Source organism: Callorhinus ursinus, unplaced genomic scaffold, assembly GCF_003265705.2.
Source record: "Callorhinus ursinus isolate GAN/ISIS: 27379988/994484 unplaced genomic scaffold, GSC_fseal_2.0 scaffold89, whole genome shotgun sequence".
NCBI lineage: Eukaryota > Metazoa > Chordata > Mammalia > Carnivora > Otariidae > Callorhinus > Callorhinus ursinus.
In genome coordinates this window covers 1,812,607-1,838,318 of record NW_027397151.1, presented here as the reverse complement: position 1 = coordinate 1,838,318, position 25,712 = coordinate 1,812,607, and the positions used below count along the sequence as shown (strand labels likewise).

General features: G+C 60.0%; 1 protein-coding gene across 2 annotated transcripts in view; it reads left to right on the top strand.

Annotated features, from left to right (window-relative positions):
* The window catches only part of CDH4 (cadherin 4), a 543,804-nt gene extending 520,589 nt beyond the window's left edge, over positions 1–23,215 (top strand). Inside the window, exons 9-16 of one of the 2 annotated variants that reach the window (XM_073888320.1) lie at positions 5,928–6,113; positions 12,610–12,806; positions 13,192–13,334; positions 15,679–15,912; positions 16,740–16,973; positions 17,063–17,202; positions 17,671–17,835; positions 19,038–23,215. In XM_073888320.1, the coding sequence (XP_073744421.1) occupies positions 5,928–6,113; positions 12,610–12,806; positions 13,192–13,334; positions 15,679–15,912; positions 16,740–16,973; positions 17,063–17,202; positions 17,671–17,835; positions 19,038–19,244 (1,506 nt within the window). In that variant the 3' untranslated portion in view covers positions 19,245–23,215. Of the gene's footprint in view, positions 1–5,927; positions 6,114–12,552; positions 12,807–13,191; positions 13,335–15,678; positions 15,913–16,739; positions 16,974–17,062; positions 17,203–17,670; positions 17,836–19,037 lie in introns of both variants that reach the window. The other variant, XM_025865074.2, reaches the window with a different exon arrangement.
* The last annotated feature ends 2,497 nt before the right edge of the window (positions 23,216–25,712 follow it).

The window sequence follows — 25,712 nt, the reverse complement described above, 5'->3', positions numbered from 1 at the left end:
TAGCTGTGCGACCGTGGGCTGATAGCTGAACCTCTCTGAATGTCCCCACTTCACCCTGAAGTGACATACGGTCCCGAGGTGATGTCAGGAGCATCCGCTGATCTCCACAAGAGTTAATGCCTTAAACGATGCTGTCCTCTGGTCTGTAAGTGCCACGGACAGCAGCCAGCCCTCCACCGCAGGGGCCTGAGCAGAACAGGTTCAGCCTCGACACACGTGAGTCCTGCCCCAGCTCTGACATCAGGTGCAGGGCCCCCTGCGCAGTTGCCAGATCATTCGATCTCTGCCTGGTTCCCTCAACTATTGTTGGGGGGGTAAGAAGTCATTAAGGTACAGCATTTTTGCTGTTCAGGAGTTGTGGCTGATGGGACGCATTTCCCTCTATCACACGTTCTGACTGCATGGCCTACTCCCCATACCAAGGCAAGCATGAATAAAATGACGTGTTAAAAAAATGAATTTAGGTAAACTAATATTCAAGTAAATGTTACAAAGAAAAGGGAGAACGGTCGTGGTGCGCCCCGCCCCACCCCGCCAGGGCTCTCCAGAGATGGGGCATCATTGTGGAGGCCGGCGAGGGCCCACGGCAAGCTCAGCCCCTCTTGCGCACAGGCCACCTTCAGAGGAGTTAGAAATGGTTTGCCAGAGGCAGAGGCAATGAACTGGGGAGACCTGGGTCCTGTAAGGCTGGGGCCCCCACGTTTTTAAGGCTTTTCTTGGGATAAAACTTGAAGTTCCATCCTCGAGGGGGCCTGCCTGCCTGGATGGAAGGGCCGCCTTGGCTTTGGGGTTAGACCATGGGCTAGCCTCAGAACCCCATCGCCCGAAAGTGGTCTCTGGCCCAAGCCCTGGGAATCCCCAGCATCCTCAGCTTTTCGACTTAGTCCACAAACCCAGGAGAAGGGAGAAATTTCAACTCAGCCTGAGTTCCTGAGAATAAGAATCTGACATCTCAAAATTGGAACAGACCCATCGCCCTTAATTGTGCTCAGGCACTTGGTGCCAAGCCTCTGCCATAGATAATTAATCGGAGATAGCTTCTCTGAGCACCGAGGAGACAGGAGGCCAGAGAGCCTGGCCCCACCTGACATCACCTGACAGGCCAGTGCCCACTTCCCAAAGATGACACTTTCCTCGACCCCCGGGAGCCCCACTGCACCCATGCAGAAGTGGGGGGCCAGAGGCTGGGGTCAGGCTTCTGGCAGGTAACGAGGCTCCAACACCGGCCAGTGGCTGACCTCAGGCAGGCCCTGGAGCCTCTGGGTCTCTGTATCGTCACCTGAGCGATGGGGGAGCATCAGTTCCTGCCTGGCGGGGCACGCACCTGCACATGGGTCCCGGAACAGGTGGCTGGCACTCAAGGAGACGTGATCCAGGCAACGAGGGTGGTTGTTGCTCGGCTGTTAGTAATGGTTCTTGTCAACAACGTGGTTCCTCCCCGGGCAGAAGCAAGCGGCTTGAACTGTGGCCCAACCTGTGGTCAGCAAACCCCGTCTGTGACCCAAAACACCGGGGAGGGGAGAGTCCGAGATATATTGTTAGCTAATCGCTGGGTCCTTTTCCCTGAGCTGTCCTCGGAAGGAGCACGTCCCCATGTGTCATCTACCCTTTCGTGCGACAGCTCCACAGGGTGGGGACAGCGGCTCAGAGCGGTTGGCCAGGGAATAGCCTCCCGGCCCCCAGACCTCAGTCCCTCCCCCGTCACACGCAGGGTCAAGGAAGACTGCCTGTGGTTGCTTAGGAGCCGCTGATCCCCCAATCTGATTCTGATCCTGAACTCAGAGCCCGAAAGTCATCATGATTAATTTCTGGGACCGAAAAGTAAATTTCAGAAAATAAAACCTATCAGAGTGTCCCGAGGCACACCCATACATTTTCCAACAGAAGCTACGGATGACTGAAGGCACGGTACTGGCGTGTCCCCGGGTGGGGTTCCGTGGGAGCCCCTCCCCTGGCGCCCACCCAGTCCCCGAAGCCCTTCCTGTTCCGAGCCCATGGAGGCGCCGCCACGTCCCGGCCAGACAGGGGCTCCCGGGCCAACTCTCAAGGCTCTGCTTATGACAGCGATGGGTCCCCGAGGTCCCGGTCGGGGAGGGCGCCCCCTCCCAGTGAGCTGCCCGCACCAATGCAGGGGCCACGGGCCAGAGGGAGAGGGGTGTCCTGCACCCCAAGGGGCAGCTAGAGGAGGGTCAGGTCCTCCAGCCCAAGTGTGGTTAGGCTGTTTTGGAACAGAAACAGAAGGGCAGCCTCGGGTCATGGTGTGTCCCACGTGGCGTGGGTGCCTGGAGGACCCGCGGGGCCTGGGTGTGGGCAGGCTGTCCCTCTTGGTCCTCTCTGGGTCCTGGTTGGGCTGGTCCTGTTCTCACCTAAACCCTCCTCTATGCTAATGTGACGCTCCCCTGGGAGCCCTGCGGATTTCAGCCTCAGAGCTGGGTTTGTGCTGGATGAAATCCTCCCTGTCCCTCAGGACAGGGCTACATTTGAATTCTGGATTACCATCTAGGCGAGACACTCTGTTCCAATGATCTTAAAACTCCTTCTTTCCCAAATATCTGCCTTTGCCTCCCATGAGGCATGGAAGAGGCTTTCCCTGTGCCTGAAAATCTGAAAAAATTAAATTAAAAACTCATTATGGCCAGGGAAAGTTAATAAGAAAATCCTAAGCCAGATTTATCAGCTTAAGGCCCTTCTTTGTGAACCTTTATTAAACTCGCACGAATTAAAATAGACTCTTGGAATAAACTTCACCAGGGTCTGCAAGGAATCAGACTCGGGGACACACAGGTCTCCCGTGTGCTGTGAAGTCCGGGGAAGGAGCGCCCACTCCGGAGCAGAGACCAGAGCAGCTGGAGGAGCCTATCAGGCCAGTGCAGTGTCCCACGGAGGCCCACCCGAGACTCGGCTCTCAGGTGGCAACACCAGGACCCACCCCAGTCGTCTGACCCGAGGGAAGCTGCAGGAGGATGCGAGTGTTCGTGAAACCTGAGGGCCAGGTGTGTCGGGCCTGTCGCCAGCACCAGGCGTAAGGATCCTGTGCTGCTGAGTGGACTGTGTTGGAGGGCCGCTGTCCCAGACAGCACCGGTCCCACCGGGCGAGATCCCTCTTGGGATAAATTTACACCTTTTCCTGTTAACAAGGTGATGGTATCGGGGTTGGAAGGCTTGCGCGTGCCAGGTGACAGACGGGGGCCATTTGTGTGCGCCTGGGCGGCGGGCTGTGTGGGGTTTCCAGCGGAGCATGGAGGCCGGGAGTCCAAAAGGCCGATGGGGGAGCCTCCGGAGTTCAGGTGAAGGCCTGCGCTCCGGCCTGGGGTTGAAAGGAGCCCTTCCCTCCCAGGAGGCAGCCGGCCTTGGGGAGGGGCTTGCGATTCCCCCATCGCTCTGACCGTCGCTGGTCTGCACGTCAGCTCACTCATCCATTGGCCCCCGTCTGCGTCATCCGCACATGTCTGCCACCAGCCTGGGGCCCCAGATCCCCTGTGCCTCGCTCACAGTGGGCACACTGTGCGCACACTGGTCGCTTGGGTGAGTCTGGACCCCACTTCTCCTCCTTCTCATGCAAAGTGACTCGGAACAGAAGCTGCTGGGCCTCAGTGTCCCCATCCATCCGTAGACGGTCAGCCCAGCAGACGCTATCACTCAGACACACATGCCGGAGGGGCCGTCCTTCACTGTCACCCAGCACAGACAGGACAGGCTGGGCTGCTGTGCTCTGACCTCAAGCTAGAGAAGGACAGAGCCACCAGCCCCAACGTCGCTGACACCCACAGCCACTGATGGCCACCCTCGGCCTTCCGGCTCCCTGTCCTGGGAAGTCAAGCCCCCGTGTTCAAGCCACGGTGGCCCAGTTTTCTGTGCATTGCACCCCAGGACCTCCTCCCCAACCACCAGCTGAGGCTTGAATTTGTAAGTACTCGGAGCAGAAAACCATCGCAACCGTCGAGGCCCAGATGTGGGCTCGAAGCGCCCAGTCTCTCCAGGAAGTACCAAGCCCCCGATGGAGAGAGCCAGAAGCCGGGATGCCGCACCCATCAGCTGGCATCCAGAGCAGGTCCCACTGCCCACCCCTGTCTCGCCCAGGAGGAGAGGGTCCCCTGGAGAGCCAGCCCAGCCAGCCGGTGCTGCACGGGGGGCCCCGTGGGACACATACAAGGGCTCTGGGCCGACGTGTGGGGGCCTGGCCCCTGGGCCGCAGTCAGCACTGGATGTCAGACACCCCAGATGGTGGCTGTGGACTCAGAGCCATAGGAACTTCACCAGGCTTTGTGACCCTCACTCAGGGGCAGTGAGTTGGTTCTGGAGCAGACAAGGCCCAGCCTGGTGCCCCAGGTGCACAGGATGGCTGTCCTCTGGCATAACGCAGCCCCACGTCTGTCCTAGGGCGTGCACAAGCATATCTGGGCTGCAGGCCCCGAGAGGGCACAAGGCAGAGTAGCTGCCCTGGGTGTGGCCAGAGGGACTGTGCCATGGCAGGTGGTAGAAACAGGGAGCCACGTGAGGCTTGGGCCCCGCCTCCTACTGACATCAGGCAGGCGCCGGGGGTGCGGGGGGGAGCCAGCAGGATGAGGCTCAGAGCCCAGCTGCCTGGGACAACGACCAAGCCCGTGTCTGGACTCCTTCGTCTGCATCCCGTGACCCCACCGCCGTGATGGGGGGACGGATCCTTAGAGCTGACACTCTGGGTGCCCCTTTGTGGGCCCCAGGGTCTCCTAACCCCTCCACTTCATCTGTAAAATGGGGATGAGTACAGGGCTACCCTGGGGACCAGAGAAGTAACGCCCGAGGGGTGCCTGGTGCAGCGTGGAGGCCACTGTCGGGCTGCACCGCTGCGACGACAGCCAGACACCCTAGATCTCTGTCCAAGCTCCGTCCCCAGGTTTGTAGCTCAAAACCACGCTGCCTAGTGACGGGGCTGGCCACACAAACTGCAGGACCCAGTGCAAAATAACAGAACGGGCCGCTAGTTCACAAACTATTAAGAATTTCAAGGGGCGCCTGGGTGGCTCAGTCGTTAAGCGTCTGCCTTCGGCTCAGGTTATGATCCCAGGGTCCTGGGATTGAGCCCCGCATCGGGCTCCCTGCTCAGCGGGAAGCCTGCTTCTCCCTCTCCCCCTCCCCCTGCTTGTGTTCCCTCTCTCGCTGTGTCTCTCTCTGTCAAATAAATAAATAAAATCTTAAAAAAAAGAATTTCAAGACAGTGAGAGCATTTGACCAAACTCAGGGCCCTTCCACATGGGGCCACAGCTGCACAGGCCACACGCCCATGGGGCCAGCCCTGAGCAGTGATTTCACTCCATAGGGGCGCTCAGATTCCTACCAGCACCCAACACCAATACACACACACACACACACACACACACACACACACACACACACACACACACTGCCTTTCCCTGCACACAACCATCTCGGCTTGAACCACCCCCACTGACGGGAGGGGCTTGCAGCCCCCATAGTGCTTGGCAGGAGAAAAGGCTCCATGGTCGGTCATCACACATCTGTAGCCGCAGACCCCAAGCCCTGAGCCGATGGTGGGGCCGCTGGGATGGCAGGACCCCAGCCAGGATTGTCCGGGGGAAGCCCCTACTGCTATCTGGCTCCCATCCTGCAAACGTACCTTAGAGTCTCTCGTGCGTCCCCGCTGTTGCACGGGGCTCTAGGGCATGAGGGAAAGGCCTGGGAGGTTTAAGAGGGAGGCTGGTGTGCGTGTGCAGGTGAGGCGGGGTCTAGAGCTGGGTGGTGGGTACAGCTGGAGGAACCAGAGCCCTCTGGAGATGCCACCGTGCCCGTGGAATGGGTGTGGGGTCCCCGTGTGCGAGAGAAGCTGGAGGCAGAGGGCACCCCCCAAGGGGTTGGTAGAGAGTCTCTTCCGACCTCTCCAGGCTTCTGCACGGGTTCAGAACATTGTCTTTCCTTACGCTCCGCAGTACGCTGGGGAGGTCCCCGAAAACCAGGTTGAGGTGGTGGTCGCAAACCTCACTGTCATGGACCGAGATCAGCCCCACTCGCCCAACTGGAATGCCTTCTACCGCATCATCAGCGGGGACCCCTCAGGACACTTCAGCATCCGCACGGACCCCGTCACCAACGAGGGCATGGTCACCGTGGTGAAGGTGGGTACTCTCCTCGCTTCCTGCCGGCCGGCATCGGTTCTGTCCCCCGCCACCGCCCTGGGACAGATGAACAGAAATGATACGGGGTTATCCGGGGACAAAGGACTGCACGCCCCTGCTCGTGCCAGAGGCAGGCTTCACGAGGACCTGGTTTTCTCTGAACTCTCCACTTAAAGTCTGTTTAAGGCAAGATGCTTCACCTTAGAAAGCATTTTCAGGTTATTTTTGCATCCTTTGGTAGAGACACTGTGCTTTCAGACATTCTCTTGCAGAGGGGTGGCCGGGAGGAGGCGTGGGGGGTGCGAGGCAGTGGGGGGAGTCTGCTGCCTGGGGGTAGGGGGGGCAAATGTTCTTGGATTCCCGGGCTGGCTCTTCGCTCACTTACCCCTCGCGTGGGCCTGTCGCCGTTGGTGCCCCAGACGAGGGGCCTATGCCCAGGGCTGTCGCCAACATCACAGCAGGTCCTGCCTGGCACAGCGCCGGGCACACGGTGAGGGCACAGCTAACAGAAGCAGCTGTGTCACCACTGAACATCGTCACGTCGACAGGGAGCGGCCGGGCTCCCATGCACTCCCCAGGGCACAAGGAAGGTCATTTCAGTCCCGCCAGGGGCCCCCAGGCCACGTGCCGTGTTCATGCACTGCGGCCCGGACCCGTCACTGCCCCAGCCTGTAGGAGGCGAGTCTGCAGCGGGGGTGTGGGGAGGGAGCTTCTGCGATGTTCTCGGGCAGGTACGCGCCAGAGGCCGCACACCCGGCGGTGAGCCCTCCCCTCTGTCCAGCAACCTGCTGGTGTTTCCAGCCTCCGTGCCCCCAGGTGGTGGACTCCTGGACCAGGACCTCGCTGCTTTGGGGGCAGGCGAGGTGCCGTGTAGACGTGTGTGGACAGCCCGGCCCTCAGCCATCTCGCACAGATCCTGGCTGCACGCCTGTCAAAGGAAGTGCCCAGTTGCCTGGTGCGGGCCTTCCTGACCCCTGCCCTGCCCCCCGTGCCCCCCGGCCCCATCCTGCCCCACATGCCAGGCCTGCCACCTCCCAGGCTGCAGCCATGAAACCACCATCTCTTCCAGGCTCAGACCAACCCCAGACCCTTCTCCTGCCTCACGCCTGGACCTCAGCTTCTGAGGCAGAAAAGCCAAGAAGCGGCCTCTCCCGCTCGCCCCTCAGCAGCACTGAGGCTTGGGGGGCAGTGAACAAGCTCTGGTTCAGGGGCCAAGGCCGGGGTGGGGCTGGCAGGAGTCCCAGGGGAGCGGGCACCCTCCTCCAGCCCCTGCAGTCCTGCAGGGACCAGCTCCCAGGGCAGCAGTGCACAGAAGCGAATGCCCCCAAGCCTCCCGCCGGCCCTGGAGCGGGGGTCCCCCAGCCCTGCCCCGCACCACCTGCACCCGCGCCAGGCAGCTTCTCCTGAGGCCGCAGACCCTGCCCCTTTTAGCAGAGGGTCCTTGCCCCATCTGGGGAGGCAGCTGGGCCGAGCCCCGGCAGTATACCTGGCCGCTCTAATTGAAACTGGTGGGCCAAATTACCTATTGATTTCTCCATTACAAATATGTTTTATTTCACCCTCCTATGGATGTTTATTGGCCATAATAGTCTTTCTGGAAGGCATTCTCCCTCAGACGGGTGGCACAATCTTAGTGCACGACATGCAGCGTTATTCCGTGTCCCCCGGAGACATGAACCAATAAACAGGGAGAAAAATTACTTCCTTTTGGTGGTTCGTTCGGAGACAAAACCACCACAATTTTATGAAACTGTCCATTTAAATGGAGAAGGCCCGTCCCCAGATGACTCTCTGAGGGTCTGGGGGGAGGGGCTGGAGGCATTGGCTTGGTTTTGAGGGGACCTGGACACAGCGTGGGTGCAGGGGCTGCTGTGGGGGCATCTAGAGTCCAGGATGGAAGCACCAAGCCCGCACCTGCAGGAGGGCTCACCGGTCCGTGGCCTGAAGTCCTGGGCAGTATCCCTCAGGCAAGGGCTGCCAAGTTACTCTGCACTGGGCACCTGATCAGACTGGCGACCTGCCTGGGCGGCATCTGTGGGCGCAAGGCCCTCCCACACAAACGTACCTGAGCAGCACCCAGCCTCATGCGAGGTGATGGGCAATGGGGGTGGACAAGGGACGCGGCGCACCAACCCCTTCCTCCCCCAGGCTGACCCCTACCTGCACTGCGCTAAGATACAAGGGGCCATCAGGGGCGGGGAAGACACCAGTCATGACAAGGCGTGTGCCACAGAGGGACATGGTATCCCCCGGCCGGGCTCTGGGAGCCTGCAGGAACCACCCCTTCCTCGGGCGGACAAGGAGATCACACCTGAAGAGGACGATGGGGGTCAGCCCAGAACCCCAATCTCTGGAGGGCATCGGCCTCCAGGGCCTCCTGTCGGGCTGGCATCGGGCTTCCGTGAACCCCTGGGCCCAGCCCCCTGCTATTATTTACTTCGTTTTTAAAGTCCTTCTTTTCGTACTTAATGCCGCATCTGTAGCCACAGCCAAGAAGGCAAGTGTTCGAGGCGCCAGCTGTAAGATTCTTGGGGTCGGTCGGGAGAGGCACCGCCGGCCGCAAGCACAGGCTCCTGACCCAGCAGATCAGCTCCTCTCGAAGCAGAAACACGCGCTGTTCTGTCCATCGTGAGCTTCTCCGGGTGCCCGGGAGACAGACGGCAGTGGTCTGGTCCACACACTGGAGTCTGATGCAGGACCTTGTTCTGGACCGTCTCATCTCTATTTCTTGCTGAAAGAGGTTTTTAGCTCCCAGACCTCATGGCCGTCCATCTCTGTGTAAGCCAGGGTGCATCACCCTCAGAAATACGTTTGCCTCCGTACGCACGTGCTATCACACTTGTCACTCCCCTGACAAAAGCAGCCGTCTGCCCTTCATGTCCTCCAGTGCAAGTCTGTGCTCGGCCTCCCTAAATTTTCCTCAAAGTGTCTCTTTGCTGTGGTTTTTCAGATCTGGATCTGGACAGGGTCCCTGCATGCAGTTGGTTGCAACATCTCTTGACTCTCATGATCTAGAACATTCCACCCACTGTTGACCTGTCACAGACACCGGGTTGGTTGGCCTATGGGAGGCCGCATGTGCCGGACTCTGTCCAATCACCTCCTCATGGCGGATCTTGTTCTTTGCTCTCCTACATTCCTATAACCTGGGATTAGGCAGGGACCGTCCACGGGGAAGGGCCTTGTGTCTGGGGCTGAGTCACGTCAGGAGGCCCGTGGTGCCCGGCTGTCCCACTCCAGTCATCTAGGCCTGGCCGGTGGGCTCAGGTGGTGATAGCCCATTCCCGCCACTGGAGAGTTGACTTTAACCCCCTTATGACCAGCGAGTGGTCTGCACATGATGCCTCGCACCTGCGTATATGCACTCCTCCGTCAGTCTCCATCCGCTGGTTTTATCATCCACTGGTGATCCTTGTCCACGGAAACGTCTTCATTAGTGAGTACAGAATGGTGGTTTTTAAAATTCTGTCATTCCTTGGCTGGAATTATTCAGTACGAATGAGCTTCCTCTCACCAACAAGAGCTCCGCAGGACACGGAAATGCGGGTCTGCAGTGGTCAGCGCCACGGCCCCCCAGACATGCCCAGGCCCCGGGCCTGGGACCCGTGCGTGTGCGGCACATGCTGGGCAAATGTGAGTCAGTCAAGCGTTCTGAGATAAGATCTCCCCTCGGGAGATCCGGGGGGCCCCTGGGCTCACAGCGTGATTGGGAGAGGGAGGCAGGAGGTCAGAGTCCCAGGCGCCCTAGGGAAGAAGCAGAGGTCCCAGAGGGACTGCAAGGGGCCACGTGGCTGCTCTGTAGGTGGAGGAGGTGGGCTCTCGGAGCTGCAAGGGGCAAAGCTCCAGGGGGACCCAGCCCCGCCCACACCCTGACTGTAGCCCAGGGACACTGATTTTTGACCTCTGACCTCCAGAACTGTAAGACGACAAATTTGTGTTGCTCTAAGCCACTAAATGGGAAGAGGAAACTAATACAGAGTCCAACAGAAAAAGCAGATGAAAGCTTCACTCGCTGCCTTTTATCATCCAGACCAGCAGCTGTCTGAGTTCACTCTCGGTTTACGGCGGGGGCTGTTAACAACTCGCATCAAGCTGGGTGTCCACACAACACACAATCCTCTCACACTTCTGGGAGTCAGAAGTCCAAAATCCGTTCCAACGGGCCGAAACCAAAGAGCCGGGAAGGCTGTGCTCCCCCCAAGGGCTCTGGTGGTTCCATTTGCTGGCTCTTTCCAGGTTGGCGGGCCACATCCCGACTCCGTGGCCCTCCTCCGTCCTCAGAGCCAGTGCTGTCTTTGCCTCAACCCCCACGGGGCCTGCTGCCGTGCCAAAGGTCCCCCCGTCTCCCCTTCTAAACCCCCTCGGATGCTATTTCGGGCCACCTGGGCAATCCCAGGCCAGCTCCCATTGCAAGACCCCTGAATTCATCAGCCCACAAAGTCCCTGTGCCGTGGAGGGCGACACAGTCACAGATTCCAGACCTTTGGACCTGGATGTCTTTGGAGGCCATTAATCATCCCACCACAGCCATAAGCAAAATTGTGGGTGCGTGTGTGTGTTTGTATTTTCTCATGGCTGGTAAGAGGCACGTGTTTGCGAGTACTCAGTGTGCTTTGGTCGGCTGCAGTCATGACTGGTTTTGGCCTCTGGCGAGCGGGAGACTCCTCTGGCTGGTTCCTGGGTCCTTCCGCCAAGAGCCGTTTCCATGCATCGTGGCCCAAGCAGTTCATCTCGCGGGCTGCCTGCCTCCCCTCGGGTCGGCCGTCTCTCCAGTGAGGGCTGGGACTTGGCAACCCGCGTCCAGGCCCCGGAGGGCTCATTCCTGCTCACTGCTCTCGCTCTTGGGGGTCCAGGAGCAGAGCAAGGACACCACGCTTCAATGCACACGTGCCCACCCCAACCCTGTTTCTTCCACCGATTCAAATGGTCGTTTTATTCAGATTTAACACCGGCGGGTTCTACTTCACTTTGCTGACTTCATACTTGTATCTTGTTTCTCTTACACCAAAAATCTTATTTCCTAACCACACTATTACACGTGTTTATTTACTTTACCCTGAGATATACATAAAAAGCTTTAAAAAACAACAAACCCCCAGATCACTACCAACAGGGAGAAGACCAAGTGAGCTTAAGATTTTTTTACAATGATTACAGTCCTTAAAATAAATCCCACCAAGAACTACCATCTGAACATTGCCCTGGTCACCTGAACTCATTCTTTTCTTGAGAGTCATGTTACCCATTGATATACAGTCTCCCTTTACTTTGGTTTGCTTGCAATTTTCAGAGATCGCTTTACATATTTAATTTCCTACATAACGACTAAAGCGTGACGGTACAAGACCGACCTCCATGACGGTAAGCTCGCAGCAGCCCCGAGCCCCAGCCCCTCCCCCCACCCCGCGCGCCCTTCTGCTTACAGGCCACCATCTTTATGCATTTTCCAGTTCACTCTTGTGGTCTTCCTTTCTGCAAATACGAACAAATACAAAATCAAACTCCTCTCCCTCCTTCACATGGAAGGCAGCCCACTGTGTATCTACCTCTGCTCTCCGTCCGATCCTCCTCGCTCCTACTTTACAACTGCAGACCTCCCCACCCCACCACCAGCCCGCTGCCTCCAGGGTGCGTCCTCTATGAGGACACAAAGACCCGCCGGGAGCCATCCCGTGCATATGTCACCTTGCTCCCGTCTGGACGGAAGTGTGTAAATGCTGTTGCAGAGTGTCTCGCTGGGTGGTTTCCCCGAGACTGTCCCGGCCTGCTCCTGGAGTCCATACGTGTGTTACCCGTCTCGGCCCCAAGTGCCTCCTTGCAACTTCCCTCCCTCCCCAAAATATGAGGAGCTCCCCAGACCACAGAACTCTTTTGAAAGCATTTGTCAGGCGGGGTCCTGGGGCCCCAAAAAGGTGTAACCGGGAACCACGCTCATGCAGGAACCTTGTGCAGCGGGTAGAGAACCCACAGAGCTGGTGTGTGAGTGTCCTGGAGCTCCTGTAAAAATTACCAAAACCTGGAGGGATTAGAACAACAGAAGAGACCGCCCGTGGCACCCAGCAAGAGGCCCCAGACAAACAGCAGTGGGGGCCTTGACCTTGCCAGCGCCAGCCTGGAGGGAGCAGCACCTGCTGAGAGCTGGCGCCGGGGAGGGGTGCCGCCGCCGGGGAGCTGGAGCCCCAGGGGCCCGGCCACTGCCACACCAGGGCATGGTGGGAAGGCCCGGTGGGGGTCCTTTACCCCAAACTCTCTCCTCCTATTGGCAAACCCCTTGCGAAGCCAGAGATAAGGGAGTCTAGAGACAGCGTCCCTTGGGACCAGCGTCCTGGGCACAAAGCCGGGCAGGAGGAACAGGTGCAGACCCACCGGGCCTCCCGCCTCCGAGCCAGCCCCGTAGGCCCCTGCGTCAGCTCACCCCCACGGGACTCTCTTGTTCCAGGCAGTAGACTACGAGCTGAACAGAGCGTTCATGCTGACTGTGATGGTGTCCAACCAGGCGCCCCTGGCCAGTGGGATCCAGATGTCCTTCCAGTCCACGGCAGGAGTGACCATCTCTGTCATGGACATCAACGAGGCGCCCTACTTCCCCTCGAACCACAAGCTGATCCGCCTGGAGGAAGGTGTACCCCCCGGCACCGCGCTGACCACGTTTTCGGCAGTGGACCCTGACCGGTTCATGCAGCAGGCCGTGAGGTGGGTCCGCCCTCGGGCCTCAGAAGGGGGCTCCCACCCTTGGGCTCCCTTGCTTTCGGCGGCAGACCCTCCAGCACCCGCGGCACTCTCCCGAGTCAGGCTGGCTCTGAGCTGCCTTGTCACCAGCTGTGACGCTGCAGGTCACTGACCCCTCTCTGTTCCTCAGTCTCCCCGTCTGGAAAGAAGGGGCGAGGAGAGCACCTGCCTCCTGGGGTCCTCGTGAGGATCAGGAACACGGCCGCCATGGTGACCGTGGGGCGCTGCTGAGGGCGGAGCGCGCGGGCTACAGGGACAGCTCCCCCGTGTCAGGCGGGCGCCCCGCAGAGGGTGGGGCTGGGGGCTCGGGGCCGCTCTCCCCTTCACCGCCTCGCCTCCCCCTCCTCAGGTACTCCAAGCTGTCGGACCCAGCAAACTGGCTGCACATTAACGCCACCAACGGCCAGATCACCACAGCAGCCGTCCTTGACCGCGAGTCCCTCTACATCAGAAACAACGTCTATGAGGCCACCTTCCTGGCAGCTGACAACGGTGCGCCCTGCTCCAGGGGCTGGCCCCTGCTGGGGGCTCTGTGGCAGGGAGACGGAGGGAGGCCCCGGCCGGAGAAGCCGGAGGAGGGAAGCGGGGAGGCGGGGGCTGTGCCAGGTGTCCTGCGCAGAGCCTTGGGGGTCCCTCAGCGTCCCCAGGCAGCCCCCTCTCTGCCTGCACTCGGAGCAAGGGCAGCTGCCTGACCACCGGGCTCACAGGTCTGCGCAAACTCGCGCCCCTTCGCTCGTGCATGGCGTCCCTCGTGGACACCAGGGGAGCCAGGATGGCCGAGGCGGGCCGAGGTTTGTCCAGTCCTGTCTCGGCTGAACGCGACCCGAGCAGCTGCTCAGCTCCCCACCTGGTGAACTGAGGGCAGCTGAACTCCCAACCACATTTTAGCCGAGCAGCCCCATCATGCTGACCACACACCAGAGTGGGGGGGGCTCCCCCTAAGCAGCCCCCGGGGATGCCGCCCCCTGTGGCTCTGACCACCTGTGATTCAGACCCCTGCAGCCCTCCGTCAGAGCAGGGGTGCCATGGGGAGGGGCCCCAGAGACAGGGCAAGCACCATGAGAAGCCACACACCAGCAGCACGAGCCCTGGAGCTCAGAGGGGGTGACGGTGAGGCCTCCGAGCCAGAATGAGGAGCCCCAAGCAGCCTGGGGTAGCGGGGGTGAAGGTGAACCAGGCAGGGGTGAGGGGGTGCTGGGCAGAGGCAGCAGCAGTGGGGCCCACATGGGGCAGGAAGAAGGTTCATGAGTACTGGGGCCTTCCAAGGGATGTGGACAGCATCTCCACAGTTGGGGGCTGGGACCCCAGGCCCCGAGGTCACTCCTCCCTGGACCCAGGGCACCCCAGGAGCTGGTGAGGCCCACAGCCCCAGGTACCCAGCCAACCCTGCACAGGAGGGGAGAGGAAGTGAGGCAGAAGATTTAGAACCAGGGGTCAGTCCCAGCACCACTTAGTGTTGGGAAGAGACCTGACTGCTCCGTGTGCCTCGGTTTCCTCCTCTGTAGCGTGGGGGCAACCCTACCCCCTCCCCTGGAGCTGTGAGGATTAAGTGAGCCGGTGTCCTCGAGCACACGGGGAGGGGGTCTGGCCCGAGCCAGCACGCTGCCACTGCTGTCATCACCCCCGGGCTCCTACTCCGCGCTGGGCACTACTCAGCAGCAGACAGACCAAAGCCCTTCCCTTGCAAGGCTGAAGTTCCCAAGGTCTGTGTGTCAGCTAAGACCAGGTTTAGCCATGTAACTGCGATAGAAATTTCAACACGACTGAGGTTTCTTTTCTCCCACATAAAAGAAGACTGGAGGCAGGCAGCCCTGGGGGTCTAGGGTCAGGTTTGAGAAACCAGGCTCACCCTGGTCATGAGCTATGGCATGGTCCAGAATGTCTGCTGGTGCTCCAGCCATCATGACCACGTTCTGGCAAAAAGGAGGAGAGGAAGGCAGGCAGGGACACATTCCTGCCCTTCTAAGAACTTCCACCCCCAGCTCATGACGGCCAGAACTTAGCCATGAGGCCACATTTCACTGCGAGGGATGTTGAGAAATGTAGTCTAACAGCTGGGCAGTGATGACCCCAGATAAAATCTGGGGCTCCAGTTCTTCTATTAAGGACAAAAGGGGAAATGGATATTGAGGGACAACTCAGCAGTCTCTTGCCTCAGTGAGATGAATGAGAAACGAGTCAACCAGATAATTTCAGGGAGTACGTTCTGGAAGAAGACACCACAGGGCATGGGAGGGAGGGGCCAGGGCTTGTACCTGTGCTCCTGGCTCTGAGGTGCTGACTATGGGACCAGAAGGAACAAGCCTAGGGGAAGAAGGAGCAGCAGAGGAGTCCCAGAGTTAGGAAGCAGCATGTGCAAAGGCCCTGAGGTGGACTCCCGGTGGTCTGCGATGATGGGTTCTCGGAGAACGGTGCAGCTCAGGCTCCAGGAGCTAGAGCAGCCCTTGCACAAAGGTTCACTCGATAGCAAGTGAAAGCCGGGGTAACCGCCCGCCAGACTGTGAGTGTGTGTGTGTGTGAGTGTGCACGTAGGTCTGTGTGCACGCACACTCGCAGCTGTAGGGTGGGGGTGGCTGCATGTCAATGTGGTCCTGTGCCCTGTCCATGTTGTGTACAGCTGAGTCGCCGTGTATGTTGTACAGTGGGTGTTGGCACAGGTTCGGGGCTATGGTCGGGGCTTGGGTCTGTCCTGCACGGACCCGTCGTCTGTCCTGTGTAGGCCTGGGGGCTGTCCCTGGGCAGGGCGGTGGGGCTGGGGTTGGTCCCACGTGCATCATCGTGTGCCTGAGGTCATGGCGGAGCAGCCCTGTAGGGTCACCCCGTGTCTGTCTCGCAGGGATCCCCCCAGCCAGCGGCACCGGGACCCTCCAGATCTATCTAATCGACATCAATGACAACGCCCCCGAGCTGCTGCCCAAGGAGGCACAGATCTGCGAGAAGCCCAGCCTGAACGCCATCAACATCACAGCGGCCGATGCCGACGTTGACCCCAACATCGGCCCCTATGTCTTCGAGCTGCCCTTCGTCCCAGCCGCTGTGCGGAGGAACTGGACCATCACCCGCTTAAACGGTGAGCCCTCCTCAGGCTTCAGGAGAATCGGACACGTCTGGGGTGCCGCACCTCAAGGGGCCCATGGAAGAGTGAGCAGTGGGGGATGGGGCTCTTTCCCCCCACGGGGGCTCCCTGAGGCTGGGGCCCCTGGCCGTGCCCCAGTCCATCCCCAGCGGGGGCCATGAAGGCAGTCCCAGTCCCGCTGTTATAAGGAGCAGAGCCGTCAACATCCTGCAGCCCCAGCTGCTCACATCTCTGACTGCTTCCTATTGATGGGACCCCAATCAATCTACTCCCTCGGGGTACTTCCCTAGATGTGGACTTGTTGTGTAAAAGGGCATCCGAGTCCTGAAGTTTTGTAGCACTGTGAGGAAGACCTACAAAAGAGCACCTGTTACCCAAGCCCCCACCAACACCGAATGTTATTGTTTTTAAAAAGCATTTTTCCCAAGGTTTTAGCCAAAATCATTGTTTCTATTTGCATCTCTTAACTACCACGCACTTTTTTCATTTATTTAATGGCCATTTGCTGTTTCTCCCACAAATTGTCTATTCAATATCCTTGCCTATTTTTCTTTGAGGTTTTTTTCTAACTGATTTGGTAGAATTCTTCATATATTAAGGAAGTGATTTCTTCATCCAACAAGTTGCAATTGCTCTTTTCTTGAATTGCCAATGTCTTTTCACTTTGTGGAGTGATCTAGCGTGGACGCGCGTGGGTGTGCGCGAACCAAGCAGGTATTTTAGACGGGCGTGCCCTCGGACTCCGTGTTCCCTCCAAAGTCTTGCTGTAGCGCAGTGCTGGCTGTAGACTGAACGAAGCCGGTCCTGTCACTCTGTGCCAGGTGACTACGCCCAGCTGAGCCTGCGCATCCTGTACCTGGAGGCTGGCGTGTACGACGTCCCCATCACCGTCACCGACTCCGGGAACCCCCCGCTGTCCAACACGTCCATCATCAAGGTCAAGGTGTGCCCGTGCGACGAGAACGGGGACTGCACCACCATCGGCGCGGTGGTCGCGGCCGGTCTGGGCACCAGCGCCATTGTGGCCATCCTCATCTGCATCGTCATCCTGCTCAGTGAGTACGGGGCCGCGCACGCACGCCCGGGCCCCCCTCCCCCCAACGCAGAGCGGGCCCTGCTCACGGTGCGGCCCCTGCCCCCACAGCCATGGTCCTGCTGTTCGTCGTGTGGATGAAGCGCAGGGAGAAGGAGCGTCACACCAAGCAGCTGCTCATCGACCCCGAGGACGATGTGCGTGACAACATCCTCAAGTACGACGAGGAAGGGGGCGGTGAGGAGGACCAGGTGAGGCCCACCGCGCCAGCTTCCGCGGCCGTGCGACCCCTCCCACCCACCCAGGACCCCAGCCGGGTGCCTGCGCCCACACGGGCCTGTCAGGTGGCCAGGAGGCCGTGCGCGGGGCGCCCGGGAGGGGGAATCCAGGGAGCTGCCTGGCTGCTTGCCGGGTCCGCGTGGGCTGTCAGGGCACTCAGGGCAGCTCCTCGCCCCACTGAGGCCCGGTGCCCCCTTAAAGCATGGTAACAGGAGCCCCAGCGGTTGCCCCAGGCTGCTCCCAGAACACACGAGGCACGGGAGCTGCAGGGGCCCGGGGGGCGGGGGGGGCGCCGAGGAGCACCAGCCTGGCGAGGGCAGCCTGGGGGGCACAGATGGGGATGGATTAGGGGAGCGGGGCACCATGGGGAGGACGGGCGTGCTCGGCACCCGGCCACAACAGGACGCGCCCGCCTCCTTCCTCCCCCGGCCCCTCCCCAGGACTACGACCTCAGCCAACTGCAGCAGCCTGAGACCATGGAGCACGTGCTGAGCAAGGCCCCCGGCGTGCGGCGGGTGGACGAACGGCCCGTGGGCGCCGAGCCCCAGTACCCTGTCAGGCCTGTGGTGCCCCACCCGGGAGACATCGGGGACTTCATCAACGAGGTGGGTGCTGGGGCACGGGCGAGGCCCCCGAGCAGGGCCCCTCCATGGAGAATAACGTCCCGTTGCCACCCCACACTGGGGCGGCCAGGCTGCGGTGAGGAGGCCCGTCCAGCCCGGGGCTGGGGGCCGATGCGGTGTGGCCACGTTCCCAGTGATGCCGCTGGTCCCGGCCCCGTAACCGCGGCGTCCTGTATGTTTTACCGCCTGCTCTCTAACGCTGACGCGTTTTTAAGAGGGGTGGACAACATATCCCTGCTATGTGAGAATCTAACTTTAATTTACTTAAGCAGACGAGAGCCCTGGGAGCAGTTCAGGAGAGACACAGAGAGACTTCTCAGAACGTTCCCTGAAACACATCCTGCCCGGGGCCGCAGATCCAAGTTCTACAACTGCCCAAAAGCACTCACTCCCCGGGATGTAATAAAATTTTAAAACCCCAAGAAGTATGTCTTCCCCAACCTAGAAATTAAAGCCTATTTTAAATAATTCTTAAAGAAAAGCAAGCACGGAAACTATAAACCATTCCTACGGAGAGGCAGTAAGGGTGCCCCTTCCCAGGGCAGGGTTGGGCAGTGAGGTGCGTCCTGCTGCCAGTGACTGCTGCGGGCGCCCAGGCCACCCCATGGGGACTGTCACGGTCACAGGGGACCATGCTGGGCCACACACGCAGGCATGTGGGAGGCCGCAGGACCCCTCCTTGGGCAGGTGCAGGCAGAAGGAGCAAGAGCAAGGCACGCACAGGGGGCCTCCAGCAACACCTGCCATGTCCCCAATTTTGTTCATAGGGATAGTGAATGTAACAACTTGAGATTTCTGACTTCTGCCCACCTCAGGTTCATATTCCGTGTCACAGTGACAGGGGCTCAAGACATTTCTACCCCCTCAGGAGGGGCTGCTCCTAGCCACAGGCCCCCACCCAGCCCTCTTGCCTTATGTTACTGGCGTGGCCACGCCAGCTTTGGAGTTTGCTACCTCCAATGCCCTTTGCATAAGCCCCACCCCTACTCGGTTCTCTGAGAGGCCCCTCAGTTAAACACAGGGAGCCCTTATTGACCACCTCCTGTATGAAAGGCCCACTAACTTCACCTTCCTGGCCTGCCTCCCCAACTCCTCTCTGGGGCGCCCCCCAAGCCCCATTCCGTCAGGCCCCCAGGGCCGGACAGCATGTCCTCCACCCTAACCCCGTGTCTCTGTGACCCCAGGGACTCCGCGCCGCCGACAACGACCCCACAGCACCCCCCTACGACTCCCTGCTGGTCTTCGACTACGAAGGGAGCGGCTCTACGGCAGGCTCCGTCAGCTCCCTGAACTCGTCCAGCTCCGGGGACCAAGACTATGATTACCTGAATGACTGGGGGCCCAGGTTCAAGAAGCTGGCGGATATGTACGGAGGGGGTGAGGAGGACTGAGCAGCATCTCCTCCCCGAATGCCAGCGGAGCGGGACCGTGGGAGGCGCCGGGCTCCCCGACTCCCTGCAGACGTGTCATTTAGTGGTGTGTTAGGGGGTCCCTCCCCGCCCCAGCCCCCCCAACAGTAAGCTGTCTGGCATGAACACTTCTCGCCCCGCGGCGCGCCCCCCACCACAGGAGCTGACTAGCACTGAAGGACAGCGAGAGGCACTCTGTCTTAACTTGAATTTCTTAGAACAGAAGCACTGTTTTTTTAAAAAAAAAAAAAAAAAAAAAGAAAGTGCCTTTTGGTACATGTATCAGATTCCCTCAAACTCAGGAGTGACGAAATGCAAGCAGACAGACCACGTACATCCCCCCAACCCCAGTCCTGAGCACCCCCAGCCCCAGCTAGTCCCAGCTCTGAAGACACCAATTAAGGAATTGGGGAGAATGTGTCTTTTTTTTTTTTGTCTTTTATTAAGAAAAAAAGTGGGTGATTTGTTTAACAAAATTTACAAAGAAAAATGTTGGGGTCCAAATCCCAACAGCCCTTCTGAGTCCTCGACCTTTGCTGTACACTGTCGGGGTCTCCTGGGCCCTCAGGCGGCCCCAAGGCTGGAGGGAGGCCAGAGACCAGCTGCAGAAGGCTCCCCGGAGGCAGGCCCAACCCGTCTACCAAAGGCACCATGGTGCGCACTTGGCTTTCACGGAGTTTTGGGGCTGCCCCCTGACTCCTGATGCTGCACGTAGCTGGGGTGGGTGGGGTGCCAAGGGGGCTTTCCTGATGATCACCATCTCTGCCCTTGGCTGTCCCCCGCGCCTCCCTAGTCAACCAGTAGGCCTCCCCCGGAGACAACTGTTACCCCAGATGCCATGCAGGTCCCATTGGCTTTGGTTCAGAAGAGTACAGCGTCCCAGGAAGCCACAGCCCAAACCAGCCAGCATCCCCAAACACCCTGCTGTGAGCCCCCCACTCCTCACAGTCGGATCCCTGGAGGACCCTGTCAAAGGCCCAGCCCCTGACAACCAGACGCTTCCAGCCACCCCGACAGCTGTGCGGATGTCAGAGAGAGCTGGGAACGTGCACCCCCAGCACCGGCCGCTAGCAGCCTCTCTCCCCGGCCCTGCCCCCCTGGACCGGAGTCTCTCATGCTCACGAACTGACGGGGACAGCAAAGATCTGCTCCAAGTGGCCGGGACAACCTGTCATTGTTGTGCCATTGGTCCCTCAGATGTGTCTGGACTGCACCCACCTGAAACCACAACCGGTCTCCTCTCCTCGGGACCCAGGCCAGCACCGAGCCGTTGCTCGGACTCTCGGAACAGAGCTGCCTTTTGCTCGGGCAGTCTGACGCACAAGCCAGCTGCCAGTCTGTTCCCAGGACAGTGAACGGCGCTCACTGTGTCCCAGGGACCCTCCGGGGAGACCCTGCTGTGTGGGAGCACCCTGGTCTGTTCACGGGCTCCCCAAGAAAGGGGTTGAGGGGTACCCTGGCCCTCGGTGGGACTTGGCATTGGACTGCCCTTGGGGAAGCGGCTTAGAGCCCCGTCCCAGAGCCCTGGGTCAGGAGAAGCCTCGAGAACCTGGGGAGGTGGGGAGGGCAGGGGCTCAGCTTGCTCTTCATGCTCTCGGCCTGAGGGTCTTTGATGCACTCCTCAGCCTAGGGCCTGTCCCCAAGGCTAGGGTGACCCTGTTTTCCAAACAGCTTTGGCCCAAGAGCGTATGTGAGGGTATGTGCATACAGTAGGCACGGCTGTGTCCCCACTGGTATGTGCATACAGTAGGCACGGCTGTGTCCCCACTGGTATGTGCATACAGTAGGCACGGCCGTGTCCCCACTGGTATGTGCATACAGTAGGCACGGCCGTGTCCCCACTGGTATGTGCATACAGTAGGCACGGCTGTGTCCCCACTGGGTGTCAGGGTTCCTCCCCAGACCAAACTCCTCACTGACCCCGCTGCTCTCCCAGAGCCGAGCCGGGCCTGTGGCCTGATGGTGGGCCTGTAGCGGGCTCTGTCCCTAACCCCATCCCGACTGCCGGGGGGGGACGGGAGGGATGAAGGAGGTCCCCGTGTCACATGCTGGGTGCCCCTCCATGCAGACAGCCACCTCCGCGTCAGGGGGAGGGTGGCCCGCCAAGGGGAAGAGGCCGGGACCCCTGTCCAAAGCCGTGCTATGCAGATGGCTCAGGGCCAGGCAAGGAGAGCTGTCCCCGCGTCTGGGGGCCTGGCCCTTCCAGGGACTACTGGCAGGGTGAGGGCTGGTGGGATGTGAGCTGGAATCTTCTGTGTTTTGTTTGTGTTTGGGAAGTTCATCCTCCTGTTGAACTTCTAAGTGTGACCACGGTCTGGGAGCTGCGGCAGCTGTGGACTCCTCTGAAATCTCAAGACCCTCCCCCCGGGTCCCCAGGGCCCTGGGCCCTCCTAGGGATACAGGTGCCCGGTCCAGGACCCAGCCTGCTGCAAACCCATCCCTCGGACCCCGGTACAGGTGCCCGTCTCCCCTGCCTCCCTCTGGCTCCCCACCCCGCACCCCTGCCCCACATCACCACGGGCCCCTGGTGCATTTTGCCTAAATCGTGCAGGCTGAGGCTGGGGGGACACCGATGGGGGACTTCTCGTGCCCGTCCCTGCTTCTGAACGGCGGGACAGCTGCCCCTCTCACTTGCCCCAACAGTCCCTGGGGGCCAGAGAAAGATGGGGTTCCCACGCCCTCCCACACCCACCTCGGAACTCCGTTCTGAGGCCGAGTTAGCGTTAGCTAAGTGCACAGTGTCAAACGCCTCTCTCACGTAGCTTATAGACACAACGTGCCCCTGGTCGCGGCCGCCGCGGAGGCCCAGCCTCCTCACTGGCAAAGTGCTAGGGCACAGCCTAGTTTCTGTAGGGAGTTTTGTTCTGTGAACAGGAGACGCCCGCGCTGTGGGGTGGAACGGCATGGACGTGACCAGGGTCAGGGGCACCCCAGCCGAGGACCCCCGTGTCTGTCTGGGCCTCACACCCTGCTCCTTCCCTTTCCCGTGTCTCTCAGCACATCCGAGTGCTGGGCCCCCCACCACCAAAGCGTCAGAGTAACGGCCACACGTCAGGTCCCCGAGATGCCTCAGTTTCCCTAGAGTGAGCACAGGCTGACACACCTGGTCCTTTGAGGGGGCAGCTCTGTTCTCTCCAAGGGAAAAGGTTAGGGGAGGGGAGTCTCAATTTTTGTCAATGCTACAAAAGCACCAAAAAACAGCCGAAGTCTCCCATGCACAGAGCACCCTGTGAACTCGCTCACACAGCGTGGTGCACAGAAGACAGGTCCCACTCGGCGCGGCACGTGCAGCGGGGGGCCACCTCCGTGTATAATTGGAACGCGTTTCTTTTCCTTTCCTCTCCTTTTTCCATTCTGATTTTTTTTTTTGCATGTTTCTTTTTGAAAATGGACAAAATGTGTAACAGCCCCCGCATGACTGTGGTTGTTTTGGGGAAAGATACTGGAGTATGATGTATTCACACTGCAACTCTGAGCATCGTGCAGTTAGGCAAATGTCCCGACTTTTTTTGTAATCGTCAACAGCACAACTATTTTGTATTGTTGTTTGTATCATTTTGTACCAAAAAAAAAAAAAAAAAGGAAAAAAAAGGGAAGCGCGTCGATGTTTTCTGTGTTTTTAGTGCCAGGCGGTCTTGGTTCGGAACTGAGTAGCAGCTCTGCGGGTTGTCGTGTGCTGGAGCGGAGTCGGGCATTGGCACGCTGCTCCACAGGAGTCAATAAAGTCCCCCTTTTAAATAGTCGGCCTCACCCTGGCTTGTGTCTCTCGTGCATCCACAAAGCCACTGGGGCTCACGGACGGCAGATGGACGCACAGGGGCTCGGTGTTGAGAGTGGGGCCTGTTGGGCCGGCCGGCATCTCTGGAGCGCTGCTCTGTCGCAGACACCGTTCTGGGCTCTGGGAGCACAGACGTGAGCAAAAGCAGGCCGGCTTGTGACGTGTGGGAGGCCCAGAGGACCGAACAATGAGGGCCCACATGCCATGGTGTAAATGGTTCCAAGTTCTTAGAAGTTAGAACTCAAGGCTCTCCTCCTCCCTTCCTAATGCCGGGGAAGGCCTGGGTCCACCTGGGAGCCCTCCTGCCCCCTGCTCCATTGTCTCGGGGGCCTGGCCTCTCCCCATGCAGTGTCTCTTCCGTCTGGTGGGAAACCAGAGTTGCAGCCCCTTCCCTGCCCCCCTGGCCATGGCCCCAGAGACAAGAGGTCCACCCAGCCAGACTTGGCGGTCCTCAGAAGCTCTGATGGGCCCGGCCTGGTCACATGACCCAGTGCCCCCAGACGGCTGGCCTGAGTGTGAGCTGGAGGAGCCCGGAGGGGGCGTGGCTCATACCTTCCCGGTCCTTAGGCCACACAGCGGGGCCTCTGTGCCCCGCCCGGCTGGACCCGCAGGGGCCCTGCCCTCCCTCAGTCAACGCGGTTCAGAAAGGCTGCGTGGCTGCTGTCTGGCCCAGCTACAAGCATCACGGTCAGGCCTGAGCCGCAAGCCAGGCGTTCTCTGCACCCCAGCCCGGTGGTAGGGTGGGGGCTTCCAACTTCCTCTCCCCACAAGACGACCCTGGCTTTACTTAGGTGCAAATTTGCATCCACAATAACATGCATAACAAAAAGTCACTCACACGGTTAATTACGGGTGCAGTTGATAATTACAGGCACAATTAGCTGCTTGCTAATTTTGAGGGCACCAAGCAGCTAATTACAGGCATAATTAGGCAACTGCTCCAGGCCTGAGACAGGCAGTGGGGGGTGGGAGGGCACAAACTCCCAAAATCAGACCCCCCAGGGTGAGGTTCTGCTTAAGGACACCCTCCCCCACCCAGATCCACGGCCGAGGACTGGCCATCCCACAGCAGAATGCAACCACGACGTCCAGCTGGGGGCCTCGGGGAAGCCAGGAAGCCCCTTCCCTGGAGACCCAGCGGCCTTCTCGTGGGTCATTTCACCAGACGGAGGCTGCCGTCCCTGCCTTCCATGGGGGACCGCAGGCCCAGGAGGGGCATTCAGACCCGTCAGTTCGCGGGGGGCACCCCGGGCCTTGGCTCCTCCCCTAGGTGACAACCCACACTCAGGGCCCAGGAGGCTGGGTCCTGCTGACCGGGGCGCCCTGGGACTGACACAGGGGACACAGACAGCTGCCCAGACGCATGTGAGGCCCCAGGACACCTCATGATGCCAAGGCCACACGGTCAGCTCAGCCACCAATCCGAAGCCCACCCTCCTGGCAAGAAGTCAAGGCCAGCCTTGCTGGGGCCTAGGGGAGGCCAGCAGCCCTGAGAAGGACCCCTTGATCAGCTTAGAAAGAGCCGGGCTTGAGGATGGACAAAGGGCAGGAGCAGAGTAAAGATGAAGCAGTTGTGCGGGAGAGGGGGGGCCGTCCCAGCCCTGCCCCAGGCGTGGGGAGGACTTCTGCTCTGGCCGTGTTGCTGGCCACGCCCGTGGACACCCCCATGTCGACGTCCACGGGACCACACCCCGACGGTCTAGAGCTCAGGATGAGTCCAGGAGGGGCAGGTTTGGGTGTAATCAGGGCATGGCTGGGAGTGGACACTGTGGGAAGGTGTCCTAAGAGAGAAGGGCGAGCACGTGAGGTGCAGGACCAGCGAGAAACTCCCACGTTTCGGGTCAAGGTGCCACAAGCCATGGGCCCCCTTCCAGCGACCGCACTCCTGACGGATGGGCAGGGGCGTCCTTATCTCAGTCCCAGAATGTCCACGTGGAGAAGAGCAGACTTCTACTCTGAACGTCATTTTAACAGATGGACACAGACGGCACACTGCTTCGTGGGAGCCCGGAGCGCGTGTCCCCACCTCCTCAGTGCCCTGAGAAAAGACCCCCCTTCTCTCCCTCCACCTGATGCTGCTCAGGCTGCGTGCCCCCCAGAGCCGCCCTGTGCCCCAACAGCACAAGGCCAGGCTGGGGCAGGGGCGGGTCTGGGAGGAAGGCGCTGGGTGATCGCAGATCCGCCACGCGCGGGACGCCTTGATGCAGAGTCTCAGTGAGATGTGCAGGACATGCTCTGACACCCAACTGTACAGAGGACAACAACGGCTGACTTTCTGAGACCATCTTGGTCTTTTTCCCGTTCAGAACATGCAGAGCCCTGAGTCCGTGGCACAACGTGCCCCCACAACAGCCCTGAGGGCACGAAAGGGAGCCTCCGCTCACGTGCCACCAAGCCTCGGTCAACTGCCTTCTCGGGCCCCTCCCCGTGAGCAGGAGTGCCGGCCAGCTGACCTGGACCCAGCCCCACAGTGTCCAGGGCCCCTGTCTGCCCACAGCTCGGTGGCACCTCAGACCAAGGGCCAGTGCTTGGGCACACGCAGTGGTCACTCAAGACCCTCGAGTCTCTGGCTTCCGGGAGCCTCACAGGAGAGGAAAGGGGTCTCAGTCGCTGGGTCTACAGGCAGGGGGCAGCAGGGGAGCCAGCCCCCTCCACAAGTGGGACCCCAGCCA